Here is a 22975-nt window from a genome sequence, read left to right as displayed (position 1 = left end):
TTTATAAAAAAAACACTGTAACAAATTATAAACTATGAACCATGATTCAAATCGGAGTATAAATTTTCCAACTAAACAACCCCTAAACTAAACGAGTCTCTACTCTCTTTCTCTCTTGGATTCGTATCAAAAAATGAGTGGCCCGGAGCATTCCATTCAGAACACAAATCGAATAGCGCTGCGAAATGGCACACGTGGAGACAAAACCCACCACAAAAGCTCTTTGCCATCAAACACCCAATCGTTTCTCCCCATGTCAGCAATCATGGTTTGGTTCTAATTTTACCATTTTACCCTTCTCCCTTCCCTTTGTGCTACTGTGTGACTGCCACAATGGGATCTCTCTGTGGTATAGCCTGCAGAGAGAGAGAGAGAAGGTGATATTGCTACCATTTGCTAGTACCAAAAGTCATAGAGGACAAGAATTTTTAATTGATAATATACGGAAACTAAAAATAAAATAAAATAAAATTCTATTAAGGGCATTGGCTTTGTTCTCTCTTTTTATTCCTGTCTTTATATTCTGCCACTGCAGCTCAATTTGAGGTGGACGACTCAGCTCTGGTTAGCGTCTTACACTCTCTCTAATTGATCAATGAATACAAAATGGATAAATATTTCAACCCAATATATATATATATAATTATATAATATATATATATATATTTCAAATAAAAAGTTCCCTTTTTTAAGCTCTCAACGTATTCAGTCATCTCTTGAATTTCCTAGTTCTGCTCCATATCATCCCTCTTGAACTTTTTTTTTTTCGTTTTTGTTTTCATTTTATTTTTCACAATGTTATCATGCTTTTATACGTATGGTATGATAATATTATATGAGAGGTTTTATTAATCTTGTGTTGTTTTTTTTTTTTTTTTTTTTTTTTTTTTTTTTTTTTTTTTTTTGGAAGGAATTAATCTTGTGTTATTGTTCAGAGGGAATGAGCAGATGTTATGGCCTCTGTTTTTGTGAGAGGGACAGTTATCTTTTGGCTCGAGATCAATACGAAGACTCTATATATCGACAAAAAGAGAACAAATTAGAACAGGAATGATTCATCCAGGAAACCACACCAAAGGAAAGAAGGTAAAGAAAATAGAGTTCTTCAACCATCCACTAATTAAATACTCCAGTCTTGAATTATATATATGTAGACACACACACACACACACATCTATATATAGTACACCCTTCTTAAGGATTTATTAGAGAAGGCTTTCCTTTATAGGATTTATCACCTTCTACTTAGTACTACCACAACCATAGGAATATGTTTCTAGACAAATCTTAGAAGTACAGATGCACTCCCATGTGTACTTTAAGTAGTAATTATTATTATTATTTTTACTTTTATTTTTATTTACTGCAAATACCAAATCCTTCATCAAGGAATGTAAATTATCCTATTGAGGGATTGAATCAGGTTCATAACTTATTCCTTTGCCTTTGTTATCCTGCATCCCCTTTCGGATAAATTGTCCCCGAACACGCGGTCTTTGCTCCGCCAGTTTTTTCCTGCTCTGGTATCGAACCTGAACAGATGGTAAATATGATCGATTGTTACAAGGAACTTAGTTGACTTTTTTCATACCAGTGGATCCCAAAAATGATGTTTTAAAGCTCTATAACTGCTAATAGAAATTCATCTTTCATAGACACTGCACGGTTGATTTTTTTGATCGGTGTCTAATTTTATAAATAGTCTATGGTTGTCTTCTTAATAGAAAATTTTTCATAAAATTTGAAGAGAGAATGTGAGGATCCAGTACATAGTTGCTTCTCACTACTTCTATGTCATGACAAAATTCCAGTTACCTTTTTCTCAAAGCATCTCTCTTGCCTCTTCTGGCGGAATCTTCTTAGAGCAGCTTCTCTTTGTGCAAAGCGATTTTCATCTTCTCCACTTATGTTTTCATATCCAGTCTCCTCGTTGGTTCCCCTTTTTTCCGGTATCCTTTTTCCGCTTCCCATTTTCTTCCGTCTGGAATTTGAAGCAGTGGAGGTCTTCTTATGCCCATTGCTCCAGCGGCTGCTTCCCGAGGCACTCCTGTTGAGATTGTGATTACTGACGATGCCTTCAACAGGTGCTTTCAAGACATCCGATGAATCATACTGTGAAGCACCTGCAGCCATATATATTATAAAGACAAATCATCATGGAGAAATAGCTGCTGATCTGTTGAGTTTAATAGTTATGTATGTATTTGATGCTGATGTTTCTTTTGATTCTGTGAAATTGTATTAGCTATTTAGCATCAGATTTTACCTTGTATGGTAGGCTGAAAAGCTTGTCCGTTATGCGCTTGTTGTAAGGAGGAGGAGGATGTTTGGTATTTGATTGATGACTTGGGTGTTGGCTTATCTGCAAATGACACTTGTTTGGTGAAAACATCATTTGTTGTGGATCCCATGTCGTTGTTGTTGCTACTACCATTGGAGCTCTGGTTGGGAGGTGCGCCATTTGAGTCAGATTGAATATTTGGTGCTGATTCTGTTTTTGCAGCATCTGAACTATTATCAAGAGGAGAACAGCTGCCTACATTCCCCGTTGGGGCCTGGTTTGCAGTTGAAGCAGAATTGTACCTGCATGGTGCTAAGAATTAGTTTGATCCTTATATCGAGTTATTTGTGGCGCAACAATATGTATAATTTTGAGTATGTCTATACCTTGAGAATGCCGAAAGGTCCGAGTGTCTCATAACATTTCGATCATGGGCTCTGTTTTCCGTATCTTGGACATCTCTTGGCCTCTTTAAGATGACCTCAAAGAAAGGTCTCTCTTTATTGTCATGGATGGCCTTATCCTTCATGAAAGTGCCATTGTAGAGTCCATTTGAGATGTCAAGGACTACACTTTCGATGTGAGGATCAATACCATTAGTGGATGCTCCCATTAGATGAACAGCTTGATTCTTTTCTGCATTCGGATCCTCATTATTGAGGTCCAGCTCTCCTTTCTCGAGTTGCTCATCATTTTTCATCGTGTTTAGTTCAATAGATTTTTCTGGCTTGTTGGACAATCCTTTTTCGCATGGGTCTTCAGCCTGCATACTCGGGATGCTACATATGCAGATCTTCAAGTCTTTGCCCATGATTTTTTTGTCTAACAATTTAAATGCATCCCAAGTTACTCTAGAAGGGAGAAAATAAGAGAACACTATGAAGACATTGCATGAAAAGATGCCTACCGAGCTCATCATCCTGTCCAACAGGTGTTCTTGTTGCACTCTCAGGCAGCCAGTTGTTGACAAATGGTTCTTCTCTTGGATGAATAGCCTGTGTACAAGTGCTATCTGGAGGATCAGTTAACCAGTCCCGTTGTGGCATTGCTCGAGGGCTTTCAAAGTCTACTGCCCTCGTCCAAGAGCTCTGGAAAAGATTAGCAGAAAGATTTCCAATCTCTTTCGTTGTTTTCTCATCTTTCTAAGTATCCTTCCCTCTTATATATGCATAAAATAACATAAATACGCCTCCAGCAGGAGAAAACATGTGAATGATCTCTTTATCATGGTCTAATCGTGGTTTTCATGGGGGATAAAATCCAAACTATGCCTGACGAAACTTGGATTTAGTCCTAATTCATTAGCACGTAAGAGTGCAGAACTCCATACATAGAAATAGAAATAGAAATTATCTTTTATACCTGAGTTCCACTGTCACTTTCACCCCTGAAATCGAGACCAATGCTTTCAGTGTCATCCTCATCATTGCTGCCATTGTTGTTGTCTGAATCTTCTACAGTTCTTGACTTAATTGGTTTTTCAATCCATATGCCACTTTCACTCCCACTACCACTAGACTGATCAAAATATGAAAAATTAATTGCACAGCAGGAGCACAGTTCTGTATTTCTTCTTTGTATGCTGTCTACATGATTTTGGAGAAATCTCAATTTTTTTAGTTGCGGATATAAAAAACTTTCATAGGTTAAGTCTAGTCCAATGATGTGCTCCAAGGAAAGATCGGGGCATTTTCGATCAAGTATAGTTCAAAAATTGGTTCTTGTTGGCAATTAAATGCATAAATGAGAACAATCCTGAACCTTAAAGTGAACAGTAGGTCAATAATATAGTTGACATAATAATGAAAACTTACGATGTGGTATTTTCTCCAAACATGCTGCCAAAGGTTTTTAAGCTCATTCTTTCGAATAGGCTTCACCAAGAAGTCGACTGCACCTTTCGATAAACACTTTAAGACCATACTCCTAGAATCATGAGATGACATCACTGTGCACAAAACTCACCCTAAAGATACTAGAAGAAAGAGCAATAACCGTAACATAAGAAAAATAGAATATTAGAAATATACTCACTAATCACAGGGATATCCTTGAAAGTTTTGTTGCTCATAATCTTGCATAAAAGTCCAATGCCAGATAAACAAGGCGTGGCAACCTCAGTCAAAACAAGATCAACATCAGTTGTAATATCTTCCAAGACTTTCCAAGCTTGTTTACCATTTGGTACATCTTTTACTGCAAATTTCAGATTAATAGTTAGTTTTACTGAGGGAAAGCAGCAAACTGATAAGGAGAGTCTTGACTTTATGTTATATAATAAATCTTCCAAACTTTCACTGTTTACTTATTAATCAACCAAACAGCCTGCATTTAGCAAAAAAAATAAAATACAATAAAATAAAGGATTTATGAATCTTAAACAGCTTGATGGTATTCAGACAAGTATCACTATTTGAATTTTAATAGACAGTGGTGCAGCTACTGGAGGGGGGACAGGGGCAGCCGCCCTTGCTAATTTTTTCTTAAAAATATATAACTTTTAAAAAATTGCGATTTTCCAAATTTGCTTCGGTTTTTTCATGTACACCCCCACTAAACTTGACATCTTTTTATTTTTATCTCTCTATTTAAAAGAAAAGGAAAAAGACAACTAGTGTATGCCCTCACTGAAGTAGAAGACCGGCTCCACCTCTGCTAATATGAAGACCTAAAATAAGAAAACCATCACTTGAACGAGTCAAGATTCGTCTTATAATGGCTAGAAAATTAGGTTTGTCAATAGGTCTGTCATGATGTTTAAACTTTAAACTTCAATTTGTGTAATACTATTGTATGCTATCATAGTCACCTTATATTCCAATTTTCGGGAAAACAAACTCAGTAGGAAAGAAAGAAAAGATATCTTTAGAATGTAAACATAAACCTTCCTACATCCTACCTCGTTTGGACTAAGTGGCTTGCTAAATTCTTACTATAATTTGACATTCTATAGGAACCTATACTTGGCTGATTGAAAACTACAGATACAATTGTCTTCAAGAAGGATTCTTGGTAAAAATTGGGATTTAGAAACTGTTTTGTACTAGAACTCAATGGAATACAGGTAATAATTATTTTTGTTACAGAGAAACAAAAAGGGTAATATTGGGATTACAAAATTATTGAAAACTCTTGCCCACCAGGCCACCTTCCCAAAGCTTTTCATGTTGTTCTTGAAAAGCTTTTCATGTTGTTCTTGAAAAGCTTCTCGAGGAAGCTATATTCGACCAAATGTGGCTTAAAATTCTTCTTATAAGGTAAAACTCTTACAAAACTATCCAATACTCTAAAGCAGCTTCAGAGGCTTGTAAGCTAAAAGAAACTTTTCAGACGCTGTAATTGTGCCCTGATAGCAATTATGCTGTAGTTTGGGTTATTAAAAATAGTTTAAGATTGCATGCTCTCCAGCACTTATTTTACTTATTGCAACAAAAAGCTAGATGGTGCATCATATTGATAAAAATAGAGTAATTTCTTCAAACAAAAATGAATCAAGAAGAATGAAGGTATGATCTTTATTGAATCACCAAAACGAATTACAGAACAGTTTTTCGAGGTACTGCGAAACCTCCCCCGCTTAGCCTAAGCCAAGACCTCCTCAACAAGACTCCAGTTCTTTTCTGCCCTTGACACTTACTCTCTGTTTCTATTTATTCCCTCTCCTCCACCGACCCATCCCTTATTCACACTCTATATTTTCTAACTGCTAACAAACTAACAATTCTAACTGCTAACAACAACTAATACATGCCCACACCCCTTTATTCTTTCCTGCCCTTCCTAACGAAGACCTGCCTAAGCAACGGCTTAGTCTTATCAACTATTCTGTCCCCCAAAAGCGTCACCTTGTCCTCAAGGTGAAAATCGGGACATTGCTACTGGATGACATCAAAGAGTTTCCAAGAAGCTTCATAATTAGGTAAATGACGCCACTGCAGTAAGACTTCCAATTGGCCAGTCACAGGAGAAAATTGAATAGCCAACAAGCATTCCGGTTCCACCCGTAATTCCATATCAACAGTTAAACATGGGAGGAACATCCTGTGCAGGGACCGAGAGGCCAGTAGCTTTCTTGAGTTGGAGACATGAAAAACCGGATGTATCTTCGCGGATGTAGGAAGGTGTAACCGATATGCCACTGACCCAACACGCGCGAGAACCTGATATGGGCCATAAAGCCGGGGAGATAACTTTTCGTTGACAAACTTTGCCAAAGAACGATGGTGATACGGCCGGAGTTTCAAGAACACTAAATCCGCCACCTCAAAAGACACATCCCGACGCTTGAGATCAGCTTGCATTTTCATGGATTGTTGGGCCTTAAGCAAATGTGCGTGTAACTCATCCATAATTGCATCTCGCGACTGCAGTTGCTGTTCCAGCAAAGAATTAGCTGTAGACCCCAATTCAAAACGGAGTAGCTTGGGAGGATCTCGACCATATAAAGCCTTAAAAGGTGTCATGCCTGTAGAGACATGGAAGCTGGTGTTATACCAATATTCGGCCTAAGCAAGATGAGACCACCATTGGTTAGGTTTGTTGGAGACAAAACAACGTAAATAAGCTCCTAAGCAGCGATTGACCACCTCCGTTTGGCCATCAGACTGAGGATGGTAGGCCGTGCTGTGATGTAAGGAAGTACCTTGCAACCTAAAGAGTTCTTTCCAAAAATGGCTGAGAAAGACTTTATCACAATCGGAGACACAATAGTGGTCGGAAAACCATGAAGCCGAACCACCTCTTTAACAAAGAGGGCAGCCACAGACTTAGCCGTATAGGGATGGCGAAGACCCAAAAAATGAGCATACTTACTCAATCGGTCTACAACCACCAAGATAGAATCATGACCAGTTGACTTAGGCAGACCCTCCACAAAGTCCATAGAAATATCTTCCCACACCTGTTGTGGAAGTGGCAAGGGTCGCAATAACCGACCCCCCCCCCCGCCGGATCCAAAGTAGAAGACTTGTGTTGCTGGCAAACCTTGACAAGCTGCAACAAAAGAAACTACATCCTGTTTCATACCATACCAAAAGAACTCAGAAGACAACCACTTAAACGTTTTAAGCACTCCGGAATAACCACCAACTTTGCTGCCGTGGAACTCCTCTAATAGTCTAGGTATGGGAGGTGATTGCCGGGAAATGACCAAATGATTCCTGTAAAGTAACATGTCATTGCACAAAGAAAACCCCTTCACCACCATTGGATTGTTCAACAAAGCAGTCCGAATCACAACTAACTTCGGGTCACTGAGAATTTGTTGGTGAATTTCAGCCCCATCGTAAATCGCTGAAGTCGACAGATGCATCAACTCCAAACCAGCAGACCGCCTTGATAAAGCATCAGCCATGTGATTCTCGGAACCGGGCTTGTATTGAATTTCAAAATCATAGCCCAACAGTTTGCACAACCATTTCTGGTGCTCCTCACTACCCAGCCGTTGTTCTAACAAAAGCTTAAGGCTCTTTTGATCAGTGCAGACAATGAAATGCCGCCCAAGAAGATAATGCCGCCATTTCTGAATAGCAAGGACCACGGCCATCAACTCGCGCTCATAAAACCGACTCAGCCCTAGCCCTAGGAGACAACACCTGGCTAAAATAAGCTATAGGCCGCTGTTGTTGCATCAAAACAACGCCAATACCAAATCCAGAAGCATCGGGTTCGACAACAAACGGTTGAGAGAAATACGGCAATGCGAGTACAGGAACTGTAGTCATGGCCTGTTTCAACATCTGAAAAGCAGATTCAGCCTCATCCGTCCAATTAAAACTGTATTTCTTTAATTGTTGTGTCAATGGCCAAGCAAGATGACCATACCCCGTAACAAAATGTCGGTAATAACCGGTCAAACCCAGGAACCTGCGTAACTCCTTAATAGAATGTGGAGTAGGCCAATCTAACATTGCTTGAATCTTGTTGGAGTCAGCCGAAACCCCATCCCGAGAAACAATGTGACCTAAATACTCCAACTGACTATTAGCGAAAGTGCACTTTTTTTTATTAACATATAATTGGTTGTTTTCCAAAGCAGTCAAAACCAGATCCAAGTGGCCAACATGTTCTTCCAAGGATTTACTGTATATCAGGATGTCATAAAAAAAGACTAGCACAAATTTTTGCAAAAAAGGTTTTATTACCTTATTCATCAGAGATTGAAATGTGGCTGGAGCATTGGTTAGCTCGAAAGGCATAACCAAAAAATCGTAATGGCCCTTATGAGTACAGAAAGCAGTCTTTAGAATATCCTCTGCGCACATCCAGATTTGGTGATAACCCGATTTCAAATCCAATTTGGTAAAAATAGTAGCCCCAAACAATTCATCCAATAGCTCTTCGATCACCGGTATGAGAAACTTATCCGGGACTGTAGCCTTATTGAGAGCGCGATAATCAACGCAAAAACGCCAACTGCCATCTTTTTTCTTAACCAAAAGCACAGGGCTAGAAAACGGGCTATTGCTTGGTTAAATGATCCCAGCTACTAGCATCTCACGCACCAACTTTTCAATCTCATTTTTTTGAAAATGAGGATACTTGTAGGGCCTAACACTAATAGGAGCGGTTCCCGGTTGAAGAATAATGTGATGGTAACGCAAACGTTGAGGGGGTAGTCCATCCGGCATATTCAAAACCCTTGGATGATGCTGCAATAAGACACTGATCTGAGCAGGAAGCGACTGGTCTGGTTCCTTGTTCACATCCAAGGCTTGTAATTCCAAGTAAATTCCTTGTCTCTCATGCTTTATAGTCCGGAACATTGCTTTAAGAGAAACCATAGTGGTAGAGAGACTCATATCGCCTCGCAACGTAACCGCCTCCCCCCGAATCTTAAACTTCATCAATTGGGACTTCCAATTCACATGCATTCCCCCTAAAGTTTCCAACCATTGCATGCCTAGAATCACATCCACTCCTCCCAACTCCAATGGCAAGAAGTTTTCCACAATTGTTAATTGAGGTAAACTCAATGCAACCTCACGACAAAGTTTCCCTACCAATTCTCCCGTGCCCACTTGTACTCCAAACCCGGCAGTGGGAAAAATTAGTTTAGACAATCTCTCAACAAGACTTAAAGAAATGAAGTTGTGAGTTGCTCTGGAATCGATTAGAACAATTACCTCATTTTGAGCAATCATGCCACGAAGCTTCATATGTGGAATTTCCCTCAAAGTTATCTAGAATTACATATAGGAGGAAATCATGGAATTAGAGAATCCGGATTCCTTAGGTTTAGGAGAAGATTATCCTTCCCTTATTTGTAGGGATTTGTTACCTTTATTAGTTATGTAAATCTTGTATATAAGTGTGTAAAGGTTACCGATTATTTCAATGAGAAAAAATAGAAGATTATTTCTTCCTCAAAATCTTCATGGTATCAGAGCCGGTTCTCTAAAAAAAATCCTAGTCTCCATTCTCATCCTGAAAAACCCTAGCCTCCATTCCTAGCCGTCCCTCATAGCCAAGCACAGCTATGGCATCCGAAACAACCAGCTCTCACTCTGAAGTTCCTTCTCATTCCGATCAAACATCTGCTCTTCAAAATTCTGGACATTCTGGAAATTCTGGAAATTCTGAAAATCTCTCACTCCTGATCACTAGCCACAAACTTAATGGGCAAAACTTTCTCCAATGGTCTTAATCAGTCCGGATGTTCATCTGTGGCAGAGGCAAAGAGGATTATCTAACAGGGGAGATTCCAATTCTAAAGAAGGATGATCCAGGTTACAAAAAGTGGAAGGCAGAAAATCATCAAATTATGTCCTGGCTCATCAATTCAATGAATGTTGATATTGGTGAGAATTTTCTTCTCTATGAGACTGCACAAGAAATTTGGGAAGCAGTAAGAGAGACTTACTCGAGTTCTGAAAATACATCGGAGCTATTCGCAATTGAGTCCATCCTTCACGATCTACAGCAAGGAGATCTCGCCGTAACACAATACTTCACACACTCACCCGTCACTGGCAGCAACTAGACATGTTTGAAAGCCATGAATGGAAGTGCCCTGAAGACAATGTCCTGTATCAAAAAATAGTGGAGCAGAAGAGGACATTTAAGTTTTTACTGGGTTTAAACAAGAAACTGGATGAAGTTAGAGGCAGAGTGATGGGAACTAAGCCTCTTTCGAGCCTACAAGAAGCCTTCTCTGAAGTTCGCCGTGAGGAAAGCAGGAAAAAGGTCATGATGGGTGGTCAACATTCATGTCCAACGTTGGAAGGATCTGCCCTTGTTGCCCGTGGCTTACGTCCTCAAAATCAGCATGACTCTCGACAACAAAGGAAGGGAAGAGCATGGTGCGATCACTGTGCTAAATTTGGCCACACCAAGGATATGTGTTGGAAGATACATAGCAAACCTGTTGACTGGAAGCCATCAAAATCAGGGTTTGACAGAGATAGCCGTGCAAATTCAGCCACCACAGTTGAGGAAAAGCCAGTCGCTGCCGAGTCAAGTCCCTTCACTAAGGAACCACTCGACGCACTCCAAAAAATTCTAAGCAATACACTCTCGCAGCACGTTGCTCCTACCCCGTCCGCTAGCATGCATGCACAAGCAGGTAATTCACAGTCTGCATTCTCTGTGTGTGCTAAACGTTCAAGATATTGGACTATTGATTCAGGGGCGTCCGACCATATAACGGGAGATGGGTCTCTTTTTCATGAATATCAACCGAGTGACACCAATCTCACAGTTCGCATTGCCGATGGTTCTTTATCTAAGGTGGCAGGGATTGACTTAATTCGACTCTCACCGGAAATCATTCTCAAATCTGTGCTTCATGTCCCTAAACTCGATTGCAACTTAATGTCCATCAGTAAGTTAACTCGTGATTATCATTGTGTTACTAAATTTCTCCCAAATGTGTGTTTTTCAGGAATTGGGTTCGAGGAAGAGGATTGGCAGTGCTGAGATGTGCTCGGGACTCTATCTCTTCAAGACACCTCAACTTAGAGAAGCTTTAGTTGGAAGCAAAAACTTTCCTACGAGTCAGTCAATTAGTAATTTCAGTCCTAAGTTTGTTTTCAATTCTAGTGTCAATAAAGATAGTGAAGTCATGTTATGGCACTATCGATTAGGTCATCCCAAATCTTGAAAGGTTATTCCCTCATTTATTCATCAATAAAAAGTCAAAATTTTTTAACTGTGCGATTTGTCAACTTGCAAAACACACACGTTCTATTTATCCAAGTGTGCCCTACTGTCCATCAAAACCATTTGCATTGATTCACAGTGATATTTAGGGACCCGCTCAAATAAAAAATATTAATGGGGCACGGTGGTTTGTGACCTTTGTGGATGATCATACCCGACTCACTTGGGTTTTCCTTATGAAAGAAAAGTCAGAAGTTGATAGAATATTCCGAGCATTCAACTCTATTGTCCAAACACAGTTCAGTACTAAAATCCAAATTCTTAAGTCTGACAATGCTAGGGAATATTTCTATTCAGTTCTAGGCAACTACTTGTCCCAACACGGGATTGTCCAAATGAGTTCATGTGTCAATACACCCCAGCAAAATGATGTGGCTGAGAGGAAAAACCGTCACCTGTTAGAAGTAGCCCGATCCCTTATGTTTTCTACTGGTGTTCCAAAATATCTTTGGGGGGAAGCCATTCTTACTTCTGCATATCTCATCAATAGGATGCCATCTCGTGTTCTAAAATTTAGAACACCCCGTCAAGCCCTCATTAAAATCTTCCCTCATGCTCGGGTTCTCTCCTCCGATCTTCCCTTTAAAATTTTTGGGTGTTCTGCATTCGTCCATATATTCCCCAAAAACAGGAGTAAACTTGATCCAAAGTCCATAAAATGTGTCTTTCTCGGTTATTCCACAAATAAGAAAGGTTATAAGTGTTTTTGTCCCAGCACAGGAAGAGTTTATGACACAATGGATGTGACTTTCTTTGAAAAAACTCCTTATTTCTCCAAAACTAAAATTCAGGGGGAGAATACTCAGAAAGAACTTCAGCTTTGGAGTTGGGATTTTTTGCTAGAACAGCCAGAAATTAGTCCAAATATACAGCCACAAAATGCCGAGTCTAGCCCTATGTCCAGTCCAGTCCGGGTACCATCAAACCAGCCAGAAACGTCTCCATCCAGTCCAGTCCTTGTACCTGAAGCTTCAGCTAATCCTCCCAATATTCCTTCTTTGAGTCTGTTCTGTCCTCTACCAGCAACTAAAGAACTTCAAGTATACACCAGGAGGAAAAAGCAACCTCAGGGGGAGATTGAAAACTTAGCACATCTCATACCTGTCCAAGAGTCTAAACCGGATCCAATGACTGCAGAAACTGGCACAGGAGGTGGAAATGAGCCGAAACAAAAAGGATCACATGAGACTCAGATTTGGGACTGCCCATTGCCGTAAGGAAAGGTACTCGAACCTGTACTCAACATCCAATCAAGAATTTTATATCATATGCAGGTCCCTCTCCATCCTATCAAGCCTTTACTTCAGGGCTGGATAATGTGCAAATTCCAGCAAACATTCAAGAGGCTCTGAGTCACCCAGGTTGGAAACAAGCAGTCCAAGAGGAGATCATGGCCTTGAAAAGGAATGGAACATGGACTATTACTGAACTCCCGCCAGGAAAGAAAAAGGTGAGTTGTAAATGGGTCTTTACCGTGAAGCGCAAAGCATATGGAAGCATTGAGAGGCTTAAGGCTCGGTTAGTAGCAAGGGGCTTTGCTCAATCCTATGGGGTTGATTACCAGGAGACTTTTGCTCCTGTTGCAAAGCTTAACACCATTCGAATACTACTCTCATTAGCAGCCAACTTGGACTGGCAACTTCATCAGCTTGATATAAAGAACGCCTTCCTTAACGGAGATTTCGACGAGGAAGTTTACATGGAGATTCCTTAGGGTCTACAAATAAGCAACAGCAACAATAAGGTGTGCAGGTTATTGAAGTCTCTGTATGGACTTAAGCAATCCCCACGAGCGTGGTTTGGTAGATTCTCAAGGTTTGTAAAGGAACACGGATTTATTCAATGTCAAGCTGATCACACACTCTTCGTAAAGCGCTCTTCCAAGGGAAAAGTAGCTATTCTCATTGTGTATGTTGATGACATCATTCTAACTGGAGATTATGAGGAAAGAGTTACTGAAGATTAAAAGATTCTTAGCTAAAAATTTGAAGTAAAGGATCTTGGTCCTCTACGGTACTTCCTAGGCATGGAAGTGGCTCGATCAAAAATGGGAATAGTGGTCTCTCAGCGCAAATACACCCTGGATTTACTTAAAGAAACCGGCATGCTAGGATGTAAACCTGCAAGCACCCCTATGGACTCTACAAAAAAGTTAGGGTATGAAGAGGAAGGAACTCCAGTAGACATAGGAAGATATTAGCGTCTAGTAGGGAAGCTCATTTATCTCTCCTACCCGGCCCGACATTGGTTTTGTAGTGAGTGTCGTAAGTCAGTTTATGAACCATCCGATGGAGGAACACATGGAAGCCGTGTACAGAATTCTCAGGTATCTAAAGATGATCCCTGGAAAAGGGTTATTGTTTAAGAAAAACGATTGCAGAAATATAGCTCTATACTCCGATGCAGACTGGGCAGGAAGCCAGGTAGACAGGAGGTCAACCACAGGGTATTGCTCTTTAGTCTGGGGGAATCTTGTAACATGGAGAAGTAAGAAACAGACTGTGGTTTCCAGAAGCAGTGCAGAGGCTGAACTAAGAGCCTTAGCAGTAACAATCTGTGAAAGAATATGGATCAGGAGAGTTATGACCGAGTTGGGGTTGGAGTTTGAGAAGTCGGTGACACTTAAGTGCGATAATCAGGCTACTATTAGTATCGTAAAGGACCCAGTTCATCATGATAGAATGAAACATGTGAAGATAGATTGACATTTTATAGCAGAGAAGATTGAGAACTCATAGGTGCAGTTGATCTACACTCCTACCTGGGAACAACTGGCAGACATCTTGACAAAGGCGCTCCCAGGACCTAACTTTGAGGAACTATGCAACAAGTTAGGCATGTACAATATGTACAACCCAACTTGAGGGGGAGTGTGGAATTTCCCTCAAAGTTATCTAGAATTACATATAGGAGGAAATCATGGAATTAGAGAATTCGGATTCCTTAGGTTTAGGAGAAGATTATCCTTCCCTTATTTGTAGGGATTTGTTACCTTTATTAGTTATGTAAATCTTGTATATAAGTGTATAAAGGTTACTGATTATTTCAATGATAAAAAATAGAAGATTATTTCTTCCTCAAAATCTTCAGTCTTTGGTGTCGAAAGCCCAACCACGGAATTCAAGGACAACTCAATAAGCTCGGGCTACCCCTCCTCCCAAACGGTCTTAGACATGTCAGGATCTTCCTCTTCACAATCAGTTGCATCATCATCGCTAACCAACATGGTTCGGAGCTCCTTCCTCTTACAACGATGCCCCAAAGTGAACTTCTCATCTCACCTAAAACACAACCCTCAGTCCTTCTCTTGTAACTCGGAGTCCGACAACTTGTGAAAAGGAAAGTCTCGCTTTTGAGTTACTATTTTATCCAAAGTGGCTGGAGCTCGCGGTGGACGCTCGACTCATGATAATGTCCTAGCGGGAAATGTAGTGAATTCAGCCCTTGGACCACTAGGAAATTGTGGTCTTGACATTCTTGTTCCCGAGACCTCTCAACAAAGCAATTCATTCTTCTCTTCGATCCTCTGCGTTATCTCCATAATTTTGCCTAAACTAACCGGTTTCAAGAGCTGCAATTTAGCCCGAACCTCCGCCTTTAAACCATTTACGAAGATTCCTTCCAAAATTTCTTCCGGAACATCTTGAAGCGGAGCTGCAGAAACCTCAAATTGCCTACGATATTCCGCCACTATTCCTTCTTGTTAGATCGCCAAAAACTTCTCACAAAGATTTCCTGCCTGCGAAGAACGGAAACGCTGTAATAGTGACAACTTGAAGTCTGTCCAGCCGTGAAAAGGTCGGCAACCATTTTGCCACTAGAACCAAGATAAGGCGTCTCCCTCTAAAGCTATGCCGGTAGTGATCAGTTTTTCCTTTTCCGAGCAACAGTTGATGGAAAAGAACTGCTCCATTCAAAACACCCAGCCGTCGGGATCGTCGCCGCTAAAAGTTGGACACTCCACCTGCTGGTGGCGGTAAGCAGCCCACTCCTCATTCTCTGGCAACTCCTCAAGTATGCCTCTGCTATCCCAGCCCTCCTTGAACCGTACTCCTTGATAACCATCCACACCCAAACCACAACGCAGATCGCGAAATCCATGATTATCAGACTCCACGAAAACGCCACGCCCCTCTCCTCGACGCCCAGTCACATTTTCCCCTTGGGCACCCATCGGAACCTCTCTTCGGGCGTCGCGCTCATCCTCCCTCCTTTCGCGAAACCCTGGGGTCCGCCTGTCGATCTCCTCCCCGTGCACGCAAACCATAATTTCCTGCCGGTAACATCACATTTTGCAAAACCCTAGGGCCCGTCACTCGCTCCTCGTTCCGCGCGCGCAACCTAGCGATTTCCGCCATACGCGACCCCACGACCCCGGTCGGAAATACCTCACGATCTTCCTCCACCACGGACATCGAAGCCCCTGTCTTCTCCGGCGCTTTCGCCGGCACCGCAAACAACTTCATCTGCTCTTCCATTAGCCAACGGAACTCCGTAAGATTCTGAGTTAATTCCGCCCTAACCTCCCCGATCCCTTTCTCCATCTCACCGATTCCTTTTTCCATCGAAGCCCTAACTTCCTTAATCTCCTTCTCCACGGATTCAAACCGTTCATCTGTTTTCCTACTCGCCATTATTGCCCAGAATTATTGCTCTGATACGAAAATGATAAAAATAGAGTAATTTCTTCAAACAGAAATGAATCAAGAAGAATGAAGGTATGATCTTTATTGAATCACCAAAACGAATTACAGAGCAGTTCTTCGAGGTACTGCGAAACCTCCCCCGCTTAGCCTAAGCCAAGACTTCCTCAACAAGACTCCAGTTCTTTTCTGCCCCTGACACTTTCTCTCTGTTTCTATTTATTCCCTCTCCTCCACCGACCCATCCCTTATTCACACTCTATATTTTCTAACTGCTAACAAACTAACAATTCTAACTGCTAACAACAATTAATACATGCCCACACCCCTTTATTCTCTCCTGCCCTTCCTAACGAAGACCTGCCTAAGCAACGGCTTAGTCTTATCACATATATGCAAATACTAGTTAAATACTAGTCAATACACAAACACACACACACACACACACACACATATTGGAGACAAACCGATGGCACAAGACAAACTTGCAATGATTAAACTCAAAATCAAGTTTACCAAATTTCTTAGACCAAAGACAGAGATGTTCAACATTGTGTTTTACACAGTATTCACACACGCACACACACATATTAGTAGTACAATATCATGTGTAGTTCACAGTTATCATCGATAGTGTCAATAAATTTGCACCCAAAAAAAAAAAAAGTTGGAAAGTAAAGAAAGTATAGTTCACAACCGCAGATATGCATAGACCACTTCCATTTTGCTAAATTTTACTGACCTTCATAGCCACAATTTCTAAGTAGTGCACTGACAATATCACGAGTTGAATCGTCATTTTCCACCAGCAGAACCCTCAGAGACCTGAAAGGCAGGAACCTTTCCCAACGAACCAAGTGCCCTTGAGGCTGTTGGTTAGACCTCCTCTGAGCAGGGCAGGTTTGGTCCCGGTCCTGGACCTGGATTGCCTCCATCTGCCCGTTGTTGACATCCTGAACATCCACGTTAATCCTAGACTCAAAATGTTCCTCTGAGAGCCCTTGGACCTCTCCCCTCAACCCATCCCTCGTTTCCTTGTTCTTGACTTGAGTATGGTGATTCAACCTGGCGCTTCCATTGGCTATGGAAACTTCATTATTCATCTTTTTTATCCCCATCATTCGGATTCAATAAGATCAATGATGAGAAGAGTAATGGATAGAGCCTGTGAGAAAAACCCCTCTAGTCCACGGTAGAGTTTGCACATCCCCTTTCAACAAGATTCAGCCTCGGTTAACTGATCCCCTTCAACAGATCCTGAAAAATCAAAGAGGAAAAGAATACAAAGAACTCCTACGTCACGCAACCATAAGAATGACGGTAAGTGAGTGGAGATTGAACTCCTCATTAAAAAGAACAAAAGTTCTCCAGTTAATTCTCAATATCTATCCCTTTTTCTGTACTATTTTTCTTAAATAGGTAAGTGTTGAAGAAAAAAATTTGCTAAGAACCAAAATTAGTCACTAAAACTACAGCTGTCGAGGAGAATTAATATGAGCTCATTCTCAACATCTACCCCTTTGTCTGACAATTTTTCTGTAGTAGATATGTATTAAGAAAAAAATTAACATAAATTAGTTACTAAAACAACAGCATGCGATCCTTAAAACAAAAACAAAAAAACAAAAAATACAGCTTTTGAGGAGATAAGAAAATTTGAATAAATATGAGTTAATTCTCAACATATACTCTTTGTCTGAACTCTGAACTAATTTCTCTAATAGACGTCTATTGAAATAGAAAATTATATATGAACCAAAAATAGTCACCAAAACTACAGCTTTTAAGGAAGTAACAAAAAAGTTAATTATTACGATTTCTTAACATATATTTGCTTTTATGTAGTAGATATGTGTTGAAGAAAAAAAGTTTGCAAGCGACGAAGCAAAATTAGTCAATACAGATTTTGTAGACGGGAAGAGAAGCATGTGTAAAAAAAAAAAAAAAAAAAAAAAAACTAGAAAAATTAGATGTTGTAATTGCCAGAAATAGAGAATTATCCATTCAAAGAAGCCTTTCCAGTTCAGTAAAGAATATCAGAAAAGATTCTAAGCATGAAATTCAAAAGAAATTTCTGATTAAACCAAAAAAAAAAAAAAAAGAAACTGAAAATTAGCGTAAACAAACTTTTGAGGAAATCAGATATAGTTTACTCAACTAAACCTATAGTTGATTCAACCTTGTTTACTTCACTTAAAAAGGAAAAAGCTTCAGCAACAACTCAAAATCCTCCCAATTTTCCGAGCAGCCAAACAAGAAGAAAAAGCCTGAAGAAAATAATATCTTCCCTCCCGTTGCTTCTGCGTCAGAGAGTACAGATGTATATACATACACATAAATACACGCATATATAAATATAGAGAGAGAGAGGTAGAGAATACCTCTCAAACTCCATTTCGAGCTAAATCCTAAACGCCAATGCCTGAGAATTTCAAACTTTGGAAAACCAGAAGTTCTTTTTATTCTGAAGCTCAAGACATTTTGATTTCTGTTTTGTTGTGTTTTTTCCGTTATTTATATACACTATATATATATATATATATAAGATGGGGAAAATTGTGCATAACTTAGCCTTAGTGCATGCGTCTGCATTTACTCCTTATTTTTTTATTAATATCATTTTAATTAATATAGTTAAAACAAAAAAAAATATTAATTCAGAATAAGTAGTAAAAATTTAAATGTCTCCTTTCTTTATATAAAAAATGTGTCTTGCAGTTGAATTAGTCTAATAAATATAATTTTTTTCATAATGGTGTGTGATATTGTCTTTTTATTTTATTTTATATGTAACACTTGGTTCATTTAACTATAACATTTAAAAAATATAGTCTAACACATAATATTGAGTATTACACTTAACACACTGAAAATTATGAAAACTATTACATAAAGAATATAAACGAAATTACATTTGCCGGACCAAACTGTGGAACTTAAAACTTTTACTATATATAATTTAAAAGTTGTTTTGATAAACAGTTTTTATTGGTTGAGGAATGAAAAGAATGAAAAGAAAAAAAAGTGAGGGAGCGATGGATATATCTAAGGAAGATATTAGAGGAGTACCCACAGGGGAATAAAAAATCTGCCACGTCGGATGCCACGTGAGATATAGAAACTTCGCTGTGAATAGTTTTGCTGGGATTCCCGATACGCTAGATCCATTTTGGACACGTGGCACTCCCTCTGTTGAGTAAAAGGTTTTTGTGATGCAAGTGGCTGGAATTTCTTCCCTTTCCCCTCCTCCCCACTCCGCGGGCCCTCGTGACAAAGCTATTAAAAGCACAAAAAAGATGCCGTTTTGTAAAACTGTCGCTGCCTGGTCACCCAATGTTTCATATATTAGGAGACTAACCAGTGGTGCAGCTGGCTTAACGGTAAAGGACTATCGTGATTTGATATGTACTCGATTTAGCAGGAACAGATTTAGAATTTAAATTAAGTGGGGCACAATTAAAGATAATTTGTAAATTAATTTTTTTTAAATAAAATAAAATTTTTAAGATATCTTAGAATAACAATTTAGTACAATTGTTCTCTATAAATTTTCATGTTTTAAAATCATTGTAAAATAACCTTATTATCAATATTATTAAACATATATTATAGTAAAAAATACCTATTTTAATATAGATGGGGGAGAGAGAGAAACGTGTAACTGGAGGAGTAAAATAAATTTTTGTTTAAAAAAAAGTAAAAATTGTAGAACTAAAATGAAAAGAAAAAGAAAAATTCTTAGCAAAAACAAGAAAAGGAAGGGATATCTCACTTGTGGGAGCACTTAGTTAAAAAACTATATAAATTTTTAGCAAAACAAAAAAAAAAGTATAATTATAAATATATATAATTATACTTTTCATTTTTTTAATAGGGCTCGTGCCTCCACTGTCTTCTATCTGACTCCGTGCTAACTCGGTGGGATTAAGTGATGCACTCATCGACAATAGGGATCACCGTTAGATTCTTCAAAAAAAAACATTCATTTTAGCATCTGAAATAACTCCTTTGATAGTGTCCAAGAGTTTATACTAACGTAGGTTGTCTACTTTTTGAGCTTTTTGAAACAAAGAAATATATTAGCAATAATACAAATATTATATGATGAATATTAATTAATATATATATATATATATATTCAAATTCTACAATTTAATGCCAACGTTTTTAGTGCTACCAAGTTATAATTTAATTCTACTATGTGTTACGAAACTTTTTTTTTCACAACGTTTATCATTTTCCTTCGCATGTATACATATCCTTATAAGTTGGTGAATTGAACAACGTGGTTCCATGCATATATAGAAGTTAATGAGTGATAAAAAAATCATATAAATTGTGATTTTAACTTTCTTATATATATATATATATATATAATAACTGCGAACGAATGTAAAATTGTAAACAATGCTAGCTTACTTTCGTTGAGTCAACACATTAATTGCTGTTTGCTACATGCTTATAAGTGCCAGCTCAACCCTTCGGTGATTTAGGCAATTTCCTAAGGCTCCACTTCAAATTAAGGCCCCCAATTAAGTTTTGTAGAAGGGAAAAAAAATAATCAGCCCGAAACTTTTGTAGAATTGAGTCAAAAAACAATAGCCGGTTTTTCTTTTTTGGCTATTGTTGTGTTGTACTGAGTTGTTTGGTTTATAAATTAATCAGTTAGGAACAAATGTGTCTAAACTTAAAAAATTTTAATTTGTTAACAGGCCTCTTTATATATTTTTTGTATATCATAAGGCCCAAAAGTTAGACTGTTTATATGAGCCTACAATTCATTTGTGAAAAAATGTCATTTATGGACTATATATATATATATATATATATATATAAACAGTGAGAGGAAATTGTCCGTTTAGTTCATGGATTAGAACCATGAGATTTATGTGTGTTTTTTATGAGAGAAAATACTGTAACGAACCATAAATCATTATTCGAATAAGAGAACGAATCCTTTAACCAAACGGGCTCGGAAAAACCTGGATTTGTGCGCAATTAAGTAACCTTGTTTTGTTAGACATTTAAAAAAAAATGACAGGTGTGGCTTTTTAAAAGATGCATTCTATATGAAAGTTGCTTCTGGTTTTCAGCAATTGGACATCTACACGCACTTTCGCCCTTCTCTTTCGTCGAATTTGGAATGTATAATTATATTTACATATATACACAAAAATCAGAAGAAAAATGTTCCATGGGCTTCATAACTAATAACATGTGAAACTAATTGTTTATCTATACGACCACAAGAAACAAATTATTTGCTCTCTTCAATACCATATGGTAATTTATCCGAACACGTGTATTTGTGTTCATTTTAAAACCGTTTTGTTAAGACTAAATAAAATAAAAGTTCATACCATGTTCTAATTAACTACAGTTTAGAACTATATATGTGTGCGTGTCTGTGTTTTTAAACAAAAGGAAAAAAACATGGTAAGTAGGAGATGTTCGAGTTTTACTTGTTTTTGAATACAAAAGCTAATGAGAAGAAATATTCTAAAATATATATATAACACATAATCAGTAGTACTCGTGCTAATTAGTACTTAGGCATAGTGACTGACTCTCTCATCAATTTCCAAAACAACACATTCTTGTCTCAATGAAACCTATGGAATATTATATTTAACAAAATAAAAATGTTAATGGATTGGTATAAAGGAATCCAAAACAAGTTATTCAGGGAAAAAGTACAAAAGATAAAACAAGTCATGGGAATATTATATTTAACAAAATAAAAATGTTAATGGATTGGTATAAAGGAATCCAAAACAAGTTATTCAGGGAAAAAGTACAAAAGATAAAACAAGTTGTTTTTTTTTTTTTTTTTTTTTTTTTTTTTTTTTTTTTTTATATAATACACGATCCAACCCGCACTCTTTGAGTTTAGGTCTCATCCATGCCGTAGCTCATGATGCTATTTCAGTTAGTCATAGTAATAATTTAGAGGAAATGGCTTAATTATTTAGAGCACTAATAAAAAGAAAAATGTCAATTAAGATCCCACCTACAATCCCAATGTTTCAATAACAACTTACATAACAGGTGAATTGTTATTTGTTATTTATTATTTTTTGAAGAATTCTTGTTTTATTATCACATTAATTAGTATTAAAAGATTACATCTACTATTGAAAGATGCCAATTCTACATGAAATGGTATCAAAAAGATTAATGATTAAATTTGGAATCTCTAATACAACTCATGAAAAAAATAACTTGGAGAAATACTTGAGTGTGAAACTACTTAAGAAATGGAATGGGAAGAACACTTTAATTTAGAAGATATGATCGTCAATATCCATCTTTCCCTTTTATTAGTCTATTTTGTCGGTCTTCACTTTTCAAAACTACTTTATTTTGTTTGTTTCTTTTTCAAGTTCAGTTTACTTGTTGGTAAACTTAAAATAGAACCCCTCCCTATGTTTTTCTTTTCAGAAACGCCTACGGATAGAACTTAGGTTTACGTAACTACCCTAATGATTGGTCCATCTGGTGCCACGTAAGAGATTGAGCAAGTTTTTAATCAATTTAGTGTTTGATAAATCTTCTCAAAAGTATTTTTTGAAGAATTTTTTTAAGAATTTACAATCAAAATGAGAAACAGTCTAAAGACAACTTTAGCTTTTAGATTATGTAGGAATCAGTATAGTACAATTAATGAAACTTTCATAATTCCCATAATACTCCTAATAAAATTTAAAATTTACAATCTTCCTAATCTAAAATTTAGACTTGTAATATAATATAATATAATATAATATAATATAATATTATAACAAATAATATCATAATTATATTAATAACTATAATATTATTATTTTATCATATAATATGATATTATAATAATATTATAATTATTTTAATAATATGATATTATAATTATAAT

General features: G+C 37.9%; 1 protein-coding gene and 1 long non-coding RNA gene across 3 annotated transcripts; one reads left to right on the top strand and one right to left on the bottom strand.

Annotated features, from left to right (window-relative positions):
- The first annotated feature begins 398 nt into the window (after positions 1-398).
- LOC112092528 lies at positions 399-1885 on the top strand. Its single transcript, XR_002902629.1, has 3 exons — positions 399-564; positions 936-1086; positions 1812-1885. It is a non-coding gene; the product is annotated as an uncharacterized LOC112092528 (long non-coding RNA).
- On the bottom strand, positions 1101-17263 carry LOC21400248 (two-component response regulator-like PRR37). 2 transcript variants are annotated; one of them, XM_024168959.1, is made up of 9 exons: positions 16826-17263; positions 4316-4477; positions 4096-4229; positions 3644-3799; positions 3189-3369; positions 2668-3103; positions 2267-2583; positions 1816-2123; positions 1101-1532 (listed from the first exon to the last, which is right to left on the bottom strand). In XM_024168959.1, the coding sequence occupies exons 1-9, from the start codon at positions 17202-17204 to the stop codon at positions 1404-1406; spliced, it is 2202 nt and encodes a 733-aa protein (XP_024024727.1). In that variant the 5' UTR covers positions 17205-17263; the 3' UTR covers positions 1101-1403. The 2 variants fall into 2 exon arrangements, with proteins under 2 accessions (XP_024024727.1, XP_024024728.1); XM_024168960.1 differs by having other exon boundaries at positions 3189-3276.
- Between the last annotated feature and the right edge of the window lie 5712 nt (positions 17264-22975).

This window comes from Morus notabilis, unplaced genomic scaffold (genome assembly GCF_000414095.1).
Source record: "Morus notabilis unplaced genomic scaffold, ASM41409v2 Scaffold365, whole genome shotgun sequence".
Taxonomy (NCBI): domain Eukaryota; kingdom Viridiplantae; phylum Streptophyta; class Magnoliopsida; order Rosales; family Moraceae; genus Morus; species Morus notabilis.
The sequence above is the reverse complement of the archived record's forward strand: the minus strand, read 5'-3'. Positions and strand labels throughout refer to the sequence as shown.